Raw genomic sequence first — 19,709 nt, 5'->3', positions numbered from 1 at the left:
TAACAGTACAGGGGTGTGAGTGACAACCCCGCAATAATGACTTGTATCACCAGAAACTGGCACTGTTGTTGTCTGCTTCGATAGGGATTATTCAATGATCAAGCCACGAAAAGTGTTTCCTTTTTGGGGGGCTACTTTGCCGGGTAAATATCTTTTCCCCGGCAGAGCTAGTGCGACCCGTCCGCTCCCGAGGACCACCAGAGAGACAGCACAGTGCACCCCCTGGGAGATAGAGCACACTGCTCTCGCCCCCTTCGGGCGCCGAGGAGGTGGGAGAACATCTCTCCCGAAGAAGCCTCCCTGCCCCCGCCGCCCCGCAGGAGCGCGGGCGGTGGCGCTCCTCCCCTGGTCCCCGCGGCCGCCCGGAGCCGGGGCCGGGGCCGGGCCGGGCCGGGCCGGGGCGGGGCGAGGCGCAGGCGCGGCGTGCGGCGGGCTGCAGCCGGGCACCCGCGCCGCTCCGGGAGCCGATGGCAGCTGCACAGCGCGGCCGCCCGGCGGAGCGCGGCGCGGCTCGGCGCCCCCGGCGCGGGATGCGCGGGCGGGCAGGCGGCGGCGGCGGCAGCGGCTGCGGCAGCTCTGGGAGCCGGAGGGACGGGGCCGGGCGGCCGGCGGCCGCCGCGCTCGCCTGACCTGCGTGCCCCGCTGGCCGCGCCGGGCTGCCCCGAAGGATGTCCGCCCAGTCCAAGGGGACCGCATCCTCCTCCTCGTCGCCGTCCGAGGAGCCGCCGGCAGGCTCCAAAGCCAAGGTGAAGGAGCAGATCAAGATCATCGTGGAGGATTTGGAATTAGTCCTGGGGGACCTGAAAGATGTCGCCAAGGAACTTAAGGAGGTGAGAACGAAGGGCTGCGCGGGCGGACCGCAGTCTGCCCCGTATGGGGCAAGCGCCCCACCGCCCGCAGGCCGGGTTCCGGCTCCCCCCAGGCTTCGCTGCCGCCCCCAGGCTCCTTTTACCGCTTCTTCACCGCGGATCGAGCAACTGGTGTCCACGCTGGGCACGGGGCAGCTCCCGGCCGTGCTCCGGGGCGGGCGGCTGAGCATCGCTGCGCTGCCCGGCGGCCCGGAACGGGACGAGGGGCGCGGCTCCAGCCCCGTGTCCCCGGTGCCGTGCGCCTCGGGATCGCCCGTGGTCGCCTCGGCTCTGAGGCGGCTCTGCTCGGGGACTTCCCACCTCGGCGCACCCCTCGGACTTTTATAGTTTTATTTTTCCCGGGGGGAGCCTCTCCTGAGAGGTCCCTGCTGGGCGAGGACGGTGTTCTGGGGAGCTGCGGGACCCGCAGCGCTGCCCGGTTCCGGGCTGCGCCGCGCCGGCATCCCGGCGGTGGGCGAGGAGTCGGGAGCGACCCCGCTCCCGGCTCCAGCGGGTTTAACTTTTCGGTTGCGCGGTGCAGCGCCGTGCTCGCCCCCAGCAGCAGCCCCGCTCGCATCTCCCCGGCGCTGAGGGCTGGGCAGCCCCGGACCCCGCGCACCCGCCGCCCGTGGCGGAGGCTCCGCGCCCGGCGCGGCAGCACCGGCGCGGAGAAGTCTGCTTCAGCCTCTGCAGCCTGCTTCACCGGGAGCTGAGCGCCCTGTTTATCGGTCCTATCTGGCAAGATTGCCTTTGCAATCTCTCTTTTGCCGGTGGCGGATGTCATCTCCTCTAGGTTAATCTGCAGGCAGAGTGCGATTACCGCGGGCATGTTCATAAGCAGGGAAATGCAGTAGCTGAGCGAAAAGAATTTGGCTGTCCTTTTGGAGATTTCCACGTTATCTTGATTTTGCTACACAACTGGTCGACAGATGGTTGGATTATGCATCAAAATTCAAATCCAGAATCTCTGTGTATTGTTTTATAATCCTATATTTAACATTTATAACAGGCTTCGGGTTTTTACCATCAAATATTAGTTTTCTATTTCAACGACATTGTCAACAAGTTTCTTTCAACAGTCTTTTGCCATCTGAGGCAGTCTGAAATTCACCCAGTGCTTTGTATAATGTTGAAAGATGTATAAACGCACGGCTCACTAATCACAGCTGTTAGGCTCTTTTTTCACCCACAATTCCAGGTTTCTCCTTCTCTTTTTTTTTTTTTTTTTTTTTTTTTTTAATAATATATCTATAATTCCTCTTTTCCTTAATGTGCTGCTGTCTGTGCTTTTTAATTTTTGAGGTATTTTGAAGTGGAGATAACCACTGCTGTAGAGAAGCTCTTTCAACGTTTTTAAGACCAATAGCGCTTCTGTTGCTGCAGAGGGATGTTTTCAGGACCTGGAGAGGATGTAATGTATTCTGTCCCATGAATGTAAATCGTTCCCTGCACATAATCAGTCCTAGCTTTCTTCTAGTGAGCAAACAGGATTGTTGTAAGTGGAGATCATATATCATAATTTACTGTGGCATGTTTTATCTGAGAAAACTTGTCTGTTCTGGTTGACTGCATCTGTAAAAGAGAACTGGATTTACCTCTGCTTGATGGAGAAACTTGAGAAATGGAGCTGTAACTCTGTTAAGTACTGTGTACCTGTTGAAGGGTGCAAGGATTGCCAATAGCACCTATTTTGAGAAAATAAAAGTATTTTTATAAAAAGAATAGTTAAATCTTGTTTCTAACTACAGATGAGGTTTTAAGTAATGCTTTTCACCAAATAGGACTTACAAAGATGGTAGCTGTGATACTCCAACGAATAAAAGTTGCATACACATACCTCTGCTTGATTGCAATATTATCATTATGTGTCAGATACACTTTGTGTGACATTTATTTTGGAACGTCTGCAAAGGTTTGCCATCTGAGTACCTTTAGTTATCTGCATTTATAGGATAGGCTAAGTCTGTACAAAAACTCCTCACATAACTGCAGTTGATACTTTTTATGTGAAAGTGAGTTAATTGGTGATACTATAAGCTAATAATCAGTCTCTTTCACAAGTTGTTTGTAGGTGTTAGAAAGCATTGACAGGCTCTTTGTTAAAGCTTACAGGAAGTTAGTCTATAGCCAGTTTTGGTGTATTACACATAGAAATATAACTGTGCTTCATTTAGGTTCCCTACTGTAGGACTAGTCAAAATGATGAAATAGAGGATGTGAGTTCACACTTTCCACTTTCACTACAAATTGCGTATTTTTGGAAATGTTGTTGCTACCTTTTTTTTTTCCCCAGGATGTTTGCTGCAGCCCAGCTGCTGTGCTACAACCTTTTGTATTTTGTTTTGTTTTGGTTTGGTTTTTTTTGTTATATAGTAATGTAGTATTCTGTAAACAGCATTTCATTTTTTTATTACTATATAAAAAGTTTTCAATTCTGGTACAGTGGTAGGGCATGAAGGTTTTTTTAGCCCTTTTTTGTGTCGTTCCAGTATTATTAAGTTGTGCTATAGAAAATATAATGTTACGGTAATATTTATTTGTGATTATATAATTTTTAAACCACTTTTTTTCCTTTTCATGCCTGCATATTTGTTACCCATAAATATAAATTATGATTATACTTAATGGAGCACTTTAGTTATTGTCATAGACTGCATATCTATCTTTTAGTCTTCTACTTTAAGATTTCATGGTCAAAGTACTGTCAAAATACCATTTCATTGCTTCAAAGTGAACTGCTCTGTAACAGTGAGTAGCATGGCTGTACAGGACTTGTATGTCTTACTACATTTAGTTTGTTACGTTTTACTTGCATTAATGTATTTGCATTTGCCCTTCATTCTGAACCTTTTTCTAATCAGCTCTTCAACTTTTTTGTTGTTGTTGTTTTTAAAAAGGGGGAAAGTGAAGGGTGGATAGAGGATGGTGTGTTAAACCTGGATGGACAAACCACAAAGTGTATAAATATTCTCTAGAAGCACATGACTAAATCATGCGGACTAAAACAAGTACATTTTAAGAGTTACTGTGTCTCAGAAGTCCAACATCCCTTTCTTCCCCCCCCCCTCTCCCCCTTATTTATTGTTCTGGTCTGCTTAGGCTAAGGTAACCACAGGAGATTTAGAATGGAGAAGGGGGATGAGTGGGAGACATGGAAGGATGGAGTGGTGCTGAGTCCAGAGTCTGAACTGGTGTATGGCTAGTCTTCCCTAAGGTGCAGTTAGTTTAGGAGAGACTTGGCCCATTTTTTCTCCTTTCTAAAAAGAAACATCGTGTGGGTGTATGGCAACAACAGGATGTGTTTTTGCGTTGAAAGAAAATAATGGATTTGAAATGGATTAAGTCACTGTTACTTGATGAATATTCCAAAGGAAAATCAAAGGGGTGCCAGAGAATTGAGTAACACTTTCTATTCCTTTAGTCCAGACTATTTCAAAATTAAGTTAGTGGAGCCTTAAACTTTGGTTCTCCTCCAGAGGATTGAATTAAAGATGTTTTTCACTGGAGTTTGTCTAGAAAGATGGTTAATGTCTTGTTTTGGAGCTGATACTTATTTGTCTGTTACCTAAGTAATGTACTACTAGAAATCAGAAGGTGTGTGCTAATTAAACTATTGCAAAAGGCATGATGTAGCCCTCTGATTACTTCAGAAGGGATTGTAGGGGATGTACATGTGCACTTGTGGACAGCAGGGCACAGAGATTTATATAATCTTAATAATCATAATATAATTTTTAAGACTTCCCTGCTTTCGCATTTTATGATAATGTTACACATTTCTGTAGTCTTGTGCTTGTTTTCATTAAGGAAATACTTAAATAAATAATTTGATAAATAATTTTTGTAGTAATAAAAATGCATCTTGCAGAACAAATTCCTGGAAGTTATGTGTGAGACATTTGCATAGCTTTTAATTGGCTAAATATGATTCAACCTTTTATCGAAAGGAAGCAGTTGTGTAGCTATTGCCAGTGTTTAGAGTACTCCAAAATGGAGGTGCAGGAGAAACAGAAGCCCTCATAGGCATCGCACATGCATCAGTGAATTTCCAGTCATTTGAATCTACCTCCTCTGCTTTAAATCCTGTGAAAATGTCTTGCTGACAGAATGAGTGCATAATCCTCTGTCATCTAACTGATGTGTTTATTTTCTGTTAAGATATGATCTGTTAAATTTGGGCATGAACTAATAAATATATTCAAAGTGATGATGACACTAGCAGATACCAATCCCCCTCCCTCAAAACACCATGACACAGTTCATTATAGGATAAATGATCTGATTCCATAACCAGGCCAGTCATCTCTTAAGGGTGGCCATGTGTTCCATGGCTTTAATTTCTGGATCAGGACTGCAGAAGTGTATTACAATTTCAACCACCAGTGTTTTCCATTCCATTTGGTTTTGTGTTCTGGTAACTATCCAGATAGTAGAAGGTACTTCAAGTTCTTGCCTTTTAAACCGGAAACTGTGAGGGGTTGGGTCCACCAAGAGGACTGGAGCAGTAATAGTCAATCATGTATCAGTATCTCTGGTATGCAGGCAGTGCAAGCACCAATATAAAAAATGTTTTGTGTTCATATTGCTGCATGAAGATGAGGTGGGGACTTATTATAGCATAGTTATGGGAGGTACTGTCTAGAAACCTAAGGATAGGCAAAAAAATAGCAAAATGTTTTAATCCATTCCTTCTTCTCATTCTGATTCTTGCCTCTTGTCCTCTTTGGATTCTGTTCAGGTGTCAAGGGCTTGCCACTCTTTTGTGCTAGGTAGTGGCAGTTGAATAAAGTGGTTTTTATGCATATATGTTCCTACCATTAGAAATCCAATTAAATGCAGATGCCCTACTCATATCTGGATCCTGGATGCAGGCCCTCTTAACAGTATTCCTTCTGGAGTCTTTTCTTCAGTGCATACACTGTCTGCATATGCAGATCCTGGCCAGTAAGGTGTGTGAGGGACTGATGCTTTTTTGTAAGTTTTTTTGCTGTGGTTGGGATTGGGATCCAGTTCAGGTACCAGGATCAAGGTGTTGCATGAGTAAAGCAAAGTTGCCATTCCAAAACTTGCTAATCTCTCCAGCAGCAGACTTCTTCTTTCTGCTTTCTTATTGCACCTATTCCTTTGTGCCAGATGCAATCATGTATTGTACCTGGATGTTTGACTGCAGATTATGATTCATTATGTAAGGCAAGCACTGCACAACAACTTTATTGTGATCTGCCCAGGGGTCCAAAGAGGGCCATAAATAGTCACTGCAGATAACTGAATTATATTTTTTCTTTCCATTTATTTCTTGTGGTCTGTGAAGCATTTATACAGTTCTAGACAATAAAACATGCAATGAACTCAGATAAAACACCTATGCTAGTAGTGTCAATTAAACTAATGGAGCTAAAAGGTAGCTGTGAACCTTAAAAAAACCCCATGAGTTAAAGTAGTCAGAAACATTTATATGCTGATACATGGCAGAGTGAGGTTGCTCCATGTCTGATTTGTAAACAAATCTACCAAGAGTTGGTAATTGGGTATTGTGTAACCCCATGGAAAGAATAACTAGTGTACCTATGGAGAGTTGCTTATTGATATCAAGATACTTGACAGAGGGAAGCACACTGCTAATTTGTGCTACCTATTTTATTTTTAAACTCATGTCAGCTACTTCATTCCTTATATGTAATACTGAGCTTCTGATAGTAATGTGTATTGTGCAATCAGGAGCTAAACAGAGCATATATAAATTCAGTTTTCAAATAAAAACAGTACCACTGTTTTTGAATTTCACACAGTCTGCTCACTACTGAACGTGGTACAGAAAACAGTAGTGAGGCACAAACTTCAGTCTGTTGCAGTCTGATTTTTTCCTGTTTGGAAGGAACAAAACTAAGTATGAGTAATGGAAATTAGTTTTGGGTTACATAATTTTTATTAAAACGTCAAAATTTAGAGGTGTTAGTTGCTGCTACACGTGTTTACGCAACACCAACGACTTGGTTGAACAGCATCATTGAAGCTTTGAAGATTTTTGTCAGTTTCTTGTGGCAATTATACAATGTTTCTGTTCCCATTACTCACCTTGGACAAAGTTCTGGAATAGCCTTCCTACTTCCAGTCAACAAAAACTTCCAGCCAAATTACTGCATATGTTTTACACGTGTTGTGCACAACTAATTAGTACTGATCTTGGGAGAGCTGTGGGACAGGTGCAAATGTTGTCGCTGAGCTTAGAGTGCTTTCCCACAGTGCCTGTTTCACAATACCTTTGTGAATGAGCATCGCTATTCTCTGCCAGTTTTAGTTTCTTTCAGAGCTGCAAAATATTGATGCCTCATAGTCTTCTCTTAATGTTATACTCGTTCTTTGAAAGGATGGTGAAAAAAATACGTGTTCAGTAACCTCATGGGAAAGCTCATATATATCCCGTGCAGTTTCCCCCTTTTTCCTTTTTCAGTAGAGGTTCCTGCTGTGAGGCAAAGAGAGTTAAGGGGGGGTCTATTTTGCAAATGGGCTTTCTTTCTTACACAGCCTGTGTCTGAAATCCGTGCAGGGTACCACTAACCTAGTTACCTATATGTGGACAGGGCTTTATTTTTCTTTACTACTGGTTGGGCTGTTTGCTTGTTTGTTTTTTTTAATAGAAACAGAAAATAGCAGTTAATGTACATTGTTTTCTTGATGAGTAAAATGCTACCTCGTCTTGAGGTATGAAGGTGTGCAGCCTATACATACCTCCTACTTACAGCTCCTGTCCATCTCTATACAAAATTGACTGGTCATTCTTGCTGCAGTGACCTGCAGTGCTTCAAAATGCCATTTATTACTGTACCCAGGGGAAGAAGAAAAGCAGACCCTGCTTTCACTGTAGAAGAGTTGAGAAAATCCTCCAGCAGATCTCTCCCTACAGCTTCCCTCTGTCAGGTCGTGTGTGTTGAATGACTGGCGTGACAGAGCTTGCTGGCTGAGCTGCTGGCATTCTGGTTTAGTTTGAAATTGTTGCAATACTCATGGGAGGCAGTGAGGAGCCATGGCCTCTGAACAGTAGTAGTACTATCAGTCACTGGTTCTGCAAAAACTGTAGCGTGTTCTTGTGTCTTTAAAGGTTAGCAAACCCATCCATTGCTTCATGCAGCATGTGCCACATTGCATTATGAAGACTGAGAGCACTGATGTTGAATCATTTCCAGATTTTATTGAAGATTATTTCCCAGTAATGTGAAAAATCCTGTAATTTTAAAATTTTTTTTTTTCTCCTTATTTCTTTTTTAAATATACAGTAGTTTTTCTAGTGTTTGGCCCAGGATGGTACTACATTCTTCTCTGTATTTTGGTCTCTGTTTACACTTCTTTGAGTGAAGAGCTTCAAGGTAGAATTGGAGTAAGACATCCTTACTTGCAGTATAATCGTTTGCCTTGTAAGTAGGAGAAGAAGATAAAACTTAATGCCTAGGGAAATAGTGTGAGAAGTTTATTATGTATTTATTAAGTTTATTAGGTGAGACGAGCTGCAGCAGGCTCCAAGAATTTGATGGGATACCAAAAACTTGATCTAAGCTTTTAATTTATCTGCAGAAGATAAGTGTTTAAAAAATTCAAAAGTTTGGTATCTACTGAAGTTTCATACTTTACTGGAAATGTTACTGTGTTAAAGCAGGCAACTTATGTGGCCAAAAAGATGCAGATTCTATAAACTTAACAAGGTGAAAGCATTAAGAAATTAAGTGTTTGGACTTGCCTCTCAATTATAATTTTTTGGTTCATACCCATGAAACAATACCCTTTCTGTATAAAATTATATCTGAAAATATGAAACATCGAGGTCAGTATGTTTTTCTTACTGGAGTGTGGTAAAACAAAGTGTAATTCTTCCTTTGTGTGCTTTTTCATTGAAATTTTCAGCTAAATTAATGACTGAAAGTTCAGCAGTTATTGGACAAAGAATTGGAAAGATATATTTATTTCTTAATACAGAATTACAAACTGGTTGAGATTCAAAAGGGCCCCTAGAAACTGTCCAACCCATTAAAGAGTCAGCTAGAGCAGGTTGCTTAGGATCTTGTTCTTGAGTATCTTTAAGGATGGTGGCTCCACAACCTTGCTGGACTACCTATTTCAGTGTTGAATCACCCCTTTTTTGATCTTGTTTTTAGGTCAAATTTCCTGTATTTCTAATTGTGCCCCTTGTTGCCTCCTTTATTGCTTCTAATTAAGTATGTAACATATGCTCCAGCGCCTTCCAACCCCTTTTCTGGACTAGCTCCAGTGTGTTCATATCTGTCCTGTGCTGGGGAGCCCAGACCTGCGCACAATATTTCAAATTTAGTTTCAAACAATCAGGTGCATATTTAGTAAAAATGCTATGTTGCAAACATTTACTTCCCTCAATAAACATTTTTTTTAGCTGAAATTTTAAAATTAGCTGAAGAATATATTGTGTACTTTTTCATTAAAGTTGCAGTAGTAAGTGGTTGTGTACTTCCCACTGCCTGTGATCTGAAGATGTATTTTACTAAATTTCAGACAGAATAGTAAACAACAGATTTGCAGTATAGCTCCCTCTATGAATATAGCAGATGCATGCACCAAGTACTTGGAGCTGGTGTTAGTGAGTGCAGCCACTGGAGCCTGTATGTCTGTCCCATCAGGCAGTGATGATTGGAAGGCAGGACTGCAGCCCCTTCTGCTTTTACAGGAATGCTGCTACTCCCATAATGTCTCTGCACTAAACCAAGATATATACTTTTCCCCACCTTCAAATGAAATGGTCCAGGCAAACCCAATGTAATTATTCAAATTAACTTTGTGAACAATTCAGGTTAATTTTGCCTGTCTGCTTAATTTTCGCTTTCATTTTCACTATGCTAATCTCATAGTAATCCCTCCATTTCTCGGATGCTCTTTGTTTTCTTTTCCTAGCCCTTTTCCTCTTTTCCCTCGTAAGAGTTTCAGGTGTTGGTGTAGCTTTATTTACCTCACTGCTAGGAGCTATCAGATGTCAGACACAGATGTCATCTGTGTTCTTAAACACGAGAGTTCTTGTCTCCATTCTTGAAAGTTGACGCATGAAAGTCAACATCAGAGCTTCAAGACAAGTCTTAAAAATTTCAGATGTCTCTGCCATTTATCTCAGAACCTCAGTTGTTCTCCTGATGGATCTTCTGCATGCCACTAGGAGATTCTTGTGTGTGGGCTCATTGTTAGTAACTTTATTTTAGCTCAGTTTCTAATGTTGTGTAGATAGAAACTGAAAGCTGCTGCTTGCATTCAAGTTAACTGGTTGGTATTTCAAGAAAAAGCTACCCATTATAGATTAAGTTAACATTGTTTTCTAAAATTTGCTTTATCTTTTCTCAAAATACTACATAACTGTTCTCTTAAATAAATGAGTTTTGGTTACCAACTGAACTGTACTTTATTCTCTCCGTGTTTTTACTGATGATTGCAGAGATGTTTTGAATGAGGTAAGTTCATCATAGCAGGTGGTCTCTGGTAGTGCTAAGGAGTTTTATCTGTGATATCTAGGGTGGTAAAGTCTAGGCTTACTTGGCTTTCATTGCTTATAGGTAATTCTGTGGCCTGTTTGAAGGGTCAGTAAAACTATGGCATTTGGATAAAGAAATAACCTGTGTATGAGCACAGTGTTTGGATAACTTATTAAGACTAGAAAACTATACAAGTATATCTACCTCTGCTGAAGTAGTAACTTTCTGTTCCTTGAAATCAAAGTACAGGTGGTATGGTGAACCTGAAAGACTTAGAGAAAACTGGTGTTTGACCAGTCTGGGATGTTTATGCTTAAACAAAAGGAGGAGGAGGTTATGATCATTATTTTTTCTTGTTCCCTGTTGACAATTGATTTGCATGTGCTTGTTTTTCAGTTGGTGATTATTTGATTCTTTCTACTAAAAAAAAGAATCATAAAAAATGAATGCTTGAATTGTAATAAATCATATACAAACAGTTGGCTTAATTATTTTGTTTAAATGTCTTAAATCTTAGCAAACAGAATGTTTGCTGATGTGATACAGCTTTGATCGGCTATGCCATCTTGTATTATCCTCGCTGCTGTCTTTAAGGAGTTCCAGTCATTCAGGACATTTGATGCACATGTTTGTGTGAGAAGTTGATGTCTCGGATTCACATACGTAATTTTAGGTGAAATTAGAACCCCAGTACTTATATAGACAGTAATGTGTATTAATTGCAGTGATGAAGTTCCCATTCTTTTATTTAAGCCTTAAGTTCATTGCATACAAAAGAATTGTAGTCTAAGATTGATTAAAGCTAGACATACTTAGAAATTTTACATTTAATGTCAGGTAACTTATGGAAATGCCCTTTAAAAAATCTGTAGAAATGTCTTCTAAACTTTGAAAGTTCTTAAAGGTAGTTTTAAAACCTTCTGTTAAATAATGAATCTTTTCTGACTGTTTATTGCAAGATAGCAAGTATGAGAGATATGATCCTCATAGAAAAAAATTGACTGTATTTCAGTGAATGACTGCTGTATACTGTTTCTAGGAGATGAGCACTTGGCAGGCATCATGAATATTTACTTCAAGTTTATTACGAATTAAAAAAAAATAAATGAGTTCTATCAAAGTCAGAGTTTCTTCAGTGTACATCATCTTAGAAACAGGAGCTACTTTATGATAGTTTCAACAAAATATTAAACTTACCTAGTCAATTATTTTTCCCATAATCTGGTAGTCTTCTATAAATTTATATCTGCCTTAGAATATAAATTGTTTCTGAGTTTGTATTTTCAACAGGTATTAGTCAATCAAGGGCGTAAAACAAGGTACTAGGAGAAAAAGTTAATAAATAACCCTCTGGATTTATTCTTTCTTTGGGAAAATGTAAATAACCTTGACTTGATGCTTGATGTATTATGGAGTCAAGTGTAGTTAATAATAATCTATTATGAACAAAGGAAGATCTCGTAGATCTTGTGAATCGTTTACTGAATGTGAAATGTACTTTTGTTTAGGTTTCACAACTTCTGACAGTGACATCTCATGTTTTAGGACTGGTGTCCTGGTGTTATGTGACAGCTTTTCAAATGGCTTTTGGTTTTTTTTATCACAACCTTTTAGAAGACAGGGAATTCCAGGGGGATTTTGGAAAATTGTTGTTCCTTAATTTTCTAAAAAGCAAGTTTTCGTTTAATAACTGCTTGTTTTGTACAGGCAAAGTAGTTTTGCCATGTTCATCTGTTATTTCTCAATCTACTAATCAAGAGTGAGGCATCACTTTTGTCACTGTGAATTACAGATATGATCTGTCTTCCTTAAATGCCTGATTTCTTGTACATAGTGAAACAAAGTTATCTGTTACATCAATGCTGTTACACTGCAACTAGGTCTTGGTCAAGTGGATTTTATCTTAATTAAATGTCTATTTTGAACAGATTAAATTATTTCCTTGCTTTTCATACAGTAACTATAGACTTGCAACACTTCTGTAGCATTCTTCCTTGAAGAATGTAGTATTAGACTTCAGTCGCCTGTGTGGCTAGAGGACAAGACATCAGCATTTTGAATTCTTCTGATGTAGTGCTCTAGCAGGTGTATATGTCTTCTAAGGTTTTCTTCCAATGAAGGAGATATTCTTTGAGTTTTCACATGCTTCTTACTGCAGATTGTCATTTGATACAGACAGGAAGTGTAGTACAATGTTTTTGTGGGTGAAAACTGTTTAATCTAGGCCAAAAATTCTATTGGGCAAACAAATAAATAATGACAAATAAATAGCAATATCAAGATGGTTGCAGTTTCTTTTTGCTAATGATGCCACTCAGCTCTGGTAACTCAAATAGTTCTTTGTTTATACATGTATGTCGGTACATTAGTAAAGAATATTTTTTTATTATTTATTTGGTAGGCTCTTTCCAGTTGATGAAACAGAGCTTTTCTAGCTCTATTTTGATTGAGTTGTTCTTCACAGAAATGTGTACCATACTGTAGGTGAGATCTAATCAGAACTTTGCTGGAACTGTATTTTGCTACTTTCTGAAGTTTCATTCCTATTTGGTGAGAAATTGCCTGCTGGCAGCCATTCCATCATGACCCCTCTGCAAAGAGCTCTATGAATTACTGAACTTCCAGTCTGTAGCACAAAGATACTTAGTTTGTCCTCATGGCTGTGATAATGCACAAGAGGAATTTTATCCTACTTGTAAGTATCTGAGAGATTTACTTCATGCCTTGCGTGTTGTCTATTAGCTCTGCTGCATCAGCAAATTTACTGAGAGCATTTGCAACTTTTGTGACAGGGTAATTAATAAACATATATTGTATGATAGCAGCCAGAGCCTGGTTGAGGAATTTCATTACTGTTTCTTCATGACCCAAGTCTACTGCTGCTGCTTATCTAGAAAACAAGTTAACGATAATCAGCAATCCACCTGGAGTTGGCTTTTCAGGCAGTACATACTTAAATTGTAGAACATTTTGCTGCTATACAATGTAAAGAATATGAGTTTTTATGCACTGAAGATGAGAGCAGACAAAATTACGGAGAGGGTATTCTCTAAATGCGTAGAAAAGCATCTCTGTTCTTCAGGATCCCCTTCTACCTAGACTTTAGTAAAGCCTTTGACACTGTCACCCACAGCATTTTTCCTGGAGAAAAAAGCCTCTCTGGGAGTGCAGTGGGTGTACTAATTGCTGGGTAAAAAACTGGCTGGTTGGCTGGGCTCAGAGAGTGGTGGTGATTGGAGTTACTGGTGGCCAGTCACCAGTGGAGTTCCCGAGGGCTCAGTGATGGGGCCAGTCCTGTTTAATGGCTCCTGTTGATAGCTGTGTTTTTAAAATGCAAGACCTCTTTAAGTTTAGGGTTTTAAAATTATTTATTTATTTCAGTCCAGCTGCGTTAATCTACTATCATGTTATCATGTGCCAGGGCTTCTATGATTGCTCTTTTTATGGGGTCTGAAATGGTCTGCAAGTGTATAATCTTTTATTGAAGCAGTGACTAATTGAGAAGGATTTGTGTCCTTTCACCCTCAGAAATACTTGTGTATTACCATTAGCAGTAGTAATGTTGCAAGTGTTGATGGACATATTTGGAGTTGAGAAATGCCAGTACCAGTGAATGAGTACTTTCCTGGACAATGAAGTAGATTCTGCGGACTAGGTTCAAAGACTTATCCTTATGAAGCATTTTTGTGAAGCAATTGTTACAACAGTGTAGTGTTACTAAATTACTGCTCCATAATTTATATTAGAGAAGTTGAGCCTTCAAGGAGGTGAGTTGAAAAAGGCAAGAAAAAAGGGAAGGAAACTGGTATTGGTTTTCAGAATCTGAGCAATATCTGTGTGGTCTGGCAAGGAAATCTGAAATGTCAGGAATACAACCTCAGAAAGATTTTCACTGGAGTTTATCCTCACTATTCTTTATCCGTGTTATTCCTAATTTTATTTTTTTCCCACCTGCTGTAGAAACTTTCTCTTCATAACCATAAATTGCCACTCTTATTTTCATGAAGGAGTATGCCCACTTCGACTTTTCCACATTGATAATCATCTACTATTTTTTATAGACTTATATTTCTATTTCTTTTGGGATTCTTTTGTTAGTTTTTGCTGTTCGGATATTCAAACATCACATTTTTGCATATTGCATCGTTAAGAAAGTATATATTATGGTTCTAAATTTTCTCTCAATGTTTTCTCAGACCACAGTTATTTTCCAAAAGCATATTTCAAAATGCCTTTTTTTCTTCTCCCTCTCCTTTCTCTCTCCATCTCAGAGTAAACAAAGGCTGTTGACAAGACTTAAATTCTGTCCTTGCTCTAAGACAAAGTAATGCTTCTAATTAACTAGCATTAGGTGTCCTGGCCTGTTTTGTGTTGTGGCAACACCTTAATTTTCTCATCAGGGCGGTGAACTTTCACAAAGTTTCCTGTCTTCCTGGAGGGTTAGGTTTCATCTGGTGTGAAACCATGGCCAGTGAGTAACACCCTGTTGGGACTAGAGTCTCCTATCTAGTAATCTTTCCCCCCTCTCCCCTCTCTCCAGTCTTCTGGCCCTTTTTTCAGGCTCTGGAAAATGTTGTCAGCATACCCAATTAAAAGTAAGAGTAATAGTAGTTGAATACAGCAATTTAAGTGGTGTTCTTCTGTGAGAGACTAACCTTAAGAATTTGTCTTTGCATGTTGGTACGAATCTACTCCATCTGTGAAGTAAAATGGTGTCAGAAGGACCAATTTGCTATAGCATGCTGTATATTCATTGTCAAAGGAGCATGGTCCAGAATGGCTGGGTACATTTACAAATGCCTAAAATGCCATTCTGAAGAGTTTACTTGGTTTCGTAAATTTAATTTTTCTTTGCAGACAAACGTAATGTTGCCGAAAGTGTAACACACCACTAGCTGCCAGGTGTTCCCCATTATAAAATACCACCTTCAGTTATTTTGTTAAGGTCGAAGAGTTCAGACAGAATTTTTCAATACTGAGTTCTGCATCATGCTGTTATGATTTTTTAGAAAAAACCTTTTCTTTTAAACGAAATAGCTGATCTACTTCAGAGCAGTAAGCCTGGGAAAACGTCATAGTTTTGATCATGCTTGTCATCTTTATGCTTGAAAGCTTCCCCCCACCCCCAGCCCCCTGCTGCTTCCTTTCTGTACTGTAGCAAAGAAGTCTAGCCTTTGCTAAAGTATAGTTTTTTGATCACAGAAGCCTGTCTGACATGACCAGGGGATGTAAATGTTCCCTCTGAGCTGCTGTAACAAGATTCTTCTTTTTTTTCCCCTCCTCTCCTGAGTAAGCCATGCTACTATGCTGAGCTAACTTGGTGGAGAGACGCATACCTCCAAAGAAAGGAGGAGCTTAAGGATAAACTGGGGTTAAGAGGTTGTGATGCTCCTAAATTGCATGTACAATTTACCTTTGCATAAGGAAAAGTTGTCAGAGAGGGGTGGAAAAATGACTGTAAATGAGATACCAATAGTATCAACAATAAAGTTGTGATCAGAGATGTGCATGTTAGATGGCTCTGGGAAGACGAGAAGTTTGACTGGAAGTTTGAGAGTTTTTAGCAGAATCCACGTACTAAAGTCCCTTTTCTTCAGAGTGCTGAATTAGAAGACTGACAGTATCCTAGACTGTCTTGCACCTTAATCTATAAGTAGGTGAAACCCTCTAGTAAAAGGTCCCTCAGGCTTTCAGATCCCTCGTATCATGACTGTCAGTTCTCTTGTTTCGTTGTGTACCAGTCGTCTTATAATGATCTACATGACACAGCTGTCATCATGGTGCCAAATGATGGAGTAGGTATTTTCCCCTATTTTGATTTGCATTTTAAACTAGGAGATGCAACATAAACTTATGGTATGTATTCTTAAAATGGTTTCTTAATTTGTTTTGACAGAGTTTTCAGTTGCATTCCCATAGCTGTTTTATGTAAGACTGCCTTGCTCAGTGTATTTTGTGATGGTTCATGCTTAGTAATTAGCTGTGTGATACTATGCTACTATAATTATTTGGTGTGATAGCCCTGCCTTATACATAGCATGACATTCTGAGCTTTTCTGAATAAAGAATTCATTTTCTATTGGCCTTTTCTGTGATAAGTGTCTCTGTGGTGCTGGAAAGTCTCATAAATGTTTAATGAATTTATTTTCATAATACATTTATGAGGTGAGGGGGTTTTATCTCCAGTTCACAGATACAAGACTGGAGGGTGGCAAATATAAAACAGTAAACACCTCATTTTTCAGTGTATTAAGGACTTTATGGATCTCCTTACTTCAGCTGAAATAGGTTTATCTTTGACAAATCAGATATGACTATTTCAGGTCAGAAAATAAGAAACACACATCTGCATGGTAGGTACAATTTTGATGTCAGTAATTTCCTGTGGTATTACCAAGCTGTGTGACAGAGGGAGGGGTAGAATCAGTGTGGTTTTGAAATTAATTTATTGAATTGGCTGCTGGATCTTTCCCCTGCCAGCTCTTGGGGATTTTTTTTAAGTCTCTGTTGCTTTTGTATCTTCCAACACAATAATTCAGAGCTCTCTAAAGAAAAGATATTGCTCTCTTAAGAAAAGATATTGGTCTCAGGCCAGCTTGACTCAGTCACACTGGTCTTAGGTTGAAACTACTGTGCAATCTACATCTGGACCACAAATATGTGTGCCAGGAGCTCCAGCTAAAATTCTAGGGGCAATTTTTGCCTATTTATCCTAATTTATGCCCTAATTTTTAAGGTTTAGACTCCAGTTAAAAGGACACTAAAGGCATGCAAAGTTTGATTAATTAAGTGGTCCAGGAAAACTGAATCATCCATATTGAAAGCCAAATCCCTGACTGAAATAAGGCTAATGATAATGGTAATTTCTGAGATGGTTTATGCAAAAATCCACAGCTAGCTGAAATTAGCTATCAGAATTATGAAGAAGTGTAATAGTTTGTCTATCTCTTAGGTGTTCTCAGCTGAAGTGCTGTTGAAATCAGTATTCATTAAAGGAGAGAATACCACCAAAAAGCTGACTGTATTTTGGGAAGGAGATTTCAGTTTTCTTTTTTGAACAATCTGGTGTAATGGAAGGTGCCCCTATGGCACGGGTGTTGGACCTAGATGACCTCTCAAGTCCCTTCCAACCCATACCATTCCATGATTCTGTTTTCATTATTCTGTGTTCTCAGAACCTGTTTTGAAGAAGTATCTTGTAGTGCTCGTGTAATACTCACTGGTCTCAAAGATGTCAGGTATAAGCAGGTAGCTACTGTAAAAGTATTTCAGGATCTGAGGAATATAATCAGGCTATAGAAATATCTTCAATTATGATTGAATAAAGTAACTGTAGACATAAATTTTAAATTATCTGAATTGCATAGTATTATTAAATCAACATTTTTTCCTACTGATATATAATTTTTTCTCCTACACTCCTATATAAATCTCCTTGTTTAAATTTGTCCTGTTTTATCTTATTTCTCAAAGATAATCTAAATTATTTTCATTAAAAATGCATCATGTTCTTGATGAAATGTGCACTTGTTTTACCTTGTTAACTACATCAGTAATCACCTTTAATCAGACTATGAAACTTGAAGAGAATCTTTTATTCCGTCATTATGGATGATCTTGGTCCCTTTCTGAAGAAAAGTTAAAAGAAAAAGTGCAATTTGCTTGTGTATCGTTATAGTGTGTACTGTGAAAACAGACTGGCTACACTCTTTTACTAGAATTTTAATTAAGCAAAGCCATCAAGCAACTAGGGTAGATGGTTTTTAAAACTGTAAATTGGAATCCTTGGAAAAACAAAGCATATTGGAAAAAAAAAATTCTTTCTATAGGTGAACTATTTAAGACACTCTGTGTTACAATTTCCACAGTACATTTGTTTCCATGCAGTGTACTTTTTATGTAGTAAAAGAACACTAAAAATGAAGATATGAGTATTTTCCTCTTTTTATCTCTGGTAGTCCCTTATTTCTTTCACTGGATAATATCAGCATTTTATTTCTTCCTATAAAGGCAGTGCAGCTTCTGTGTAATACACCATTAGGAAAAACACTATTTAGCTACTGCTCTAAATTGGTTTTCAGTCTTGAACTGTGTTGCAGCATAAACCAGAAGTGAGTGATGTATTTTGTTTCACATATGTTGCAAGCCTCTTCACAGTTTGGAAATATCGGCAAAAGAGGGATTTTCTTCCTAAGTTTTTGTTATATTTAGAGGTGACAAATTGCTAGCTTACATATAGCTAAAATTATGCCTAAGTCAGCAGTTGAAACTGAGAAACAGATTACATTGATATTTTGTTGACTTTTATGTAACTTTTGTGTTTTTAGGTTAGGGTTTTTTAGCAAAGCAAAGTTTAGCACAGCTTTGATATACATGTACTGCTGGCTGTTCTTTCAGCAGTGTACATACAATACTCTTTCTAATCTGTTTGGTTTCTTTTAAACATTCCTTTCAAACTAGACCTTTCAAACTGACCCCTTTAGTGACTCTTCTAGATGATCACTATGACAGTATTCAAGGTCTGCCATGTTCAGAGCACATTTTTCAATTTTCTTGCTCAATTGTTGATGTTCTTTCATCACATGTGCATCTCTTCAGAGGCTAGGAAGACCATCTTTGCAGCTTCATTCGCTGAATGAGAATTAGTTTTAAATTCAGTGGGAAGTAGGAATTGTTCTTACAGCAAACATCCAAGACAAGCCCTGGCTCTGGCTTTAAACTAGAGCTTCAGTTAATTCTTCTCTTGAAAACTATATTGCTATCTGAATGTGATTTTAAATTTGAAATTAAACCCTGAAGTTAATAAGTTTTCCTTGGTTGACCTAGCTGTGTATTTTATTGCAAGTATAGTGCACCTGGAAATACCTTCTGAAAAAGGATTTTGTAAATTAAATCCTGTATAACATTATAGCCTAAACTCAGCTCCACATCTGTGCACTTGGTTTGACTGTATTTCATGACCTCGCCAGGGTGTTGTAAAAATAACTGCAGTGAAGATTGTTAAATGCCTATATATTATAGTAATAGGAGCCATGTAAGAGCCTAAGATAGATAGATAGACAGATAGCAATAGTGCATTAGAGGTTTCCTTGAGACCACTAACCAGATGAAGTGCCAGTGTTCTCCTATGTAGCAATGTTAATTGCCAATTTTTGGCAGTTGCACAGGTGCTAATTACTTTTTAATAGAACCAATGGAAGAAAAATTTCCACTAAGCTTTTATGGATAATTATTGCAATTTTTTTCCTTCCAGGAGCTTGAAACTTTGCTCTTACAGCATCCATCAGATCTGTCTTGCAGATAAATGGTAGCATTACAGCACATGCAAGATTGTATTCTATATCTTTATATCATCCCTGTCTGCCTTTTAAATGATACCATT

General features: G+C 39.4%; 1 protein-coding gene across 2 annotated transcripts in view; it reads left to right on the top strand.

Annotated features, from left to right (window-relative positions):
• Positions 1–594: 594 nt before the first annotated feature.
• The window catches only part of PRR16 (proline rich 16), a 142,524-nt gene continuing 123,409 nt past the window's right edge, over positions 595–19,709 (top strand). For both annotated transcript variants that reach the window (XR_011147672.1, XM_069001251.1), the window contains exon 1: positions 595–830. Coding sequence is in view for 1 of the 2 variants with exons in the window: in XM_069001251.1 (XP_068857352.1) it covers positions 669–830 (162 nt within the window). In the remaining variant the exon portion in view is untranslated. The remainder of the gene's footprint in view (positions 831–19,709) is intronic.

This window comes from Aphelocoma coerulescens, assembly GCF_041296385.1.
Source record: "Aphelocoma coerulescens isolate FSJ_1873_10779 chromosome Z unlocalized genomic scaffold, UR_Acoe_1.0 ChrZ, whole genome shotgun sequence".
Lineage (NCBI taxonomy): Eukaryota > Metazoa > Chordata > Aves > Passeriformes > Corvidae > Aphelocoma > Aphelocoma coerulescens.
The sequence above is the reverse complement of the archived record's forward strand: the minus strand, read 5'-3'. Positions and strand labels throughout refer to the sequence as shown.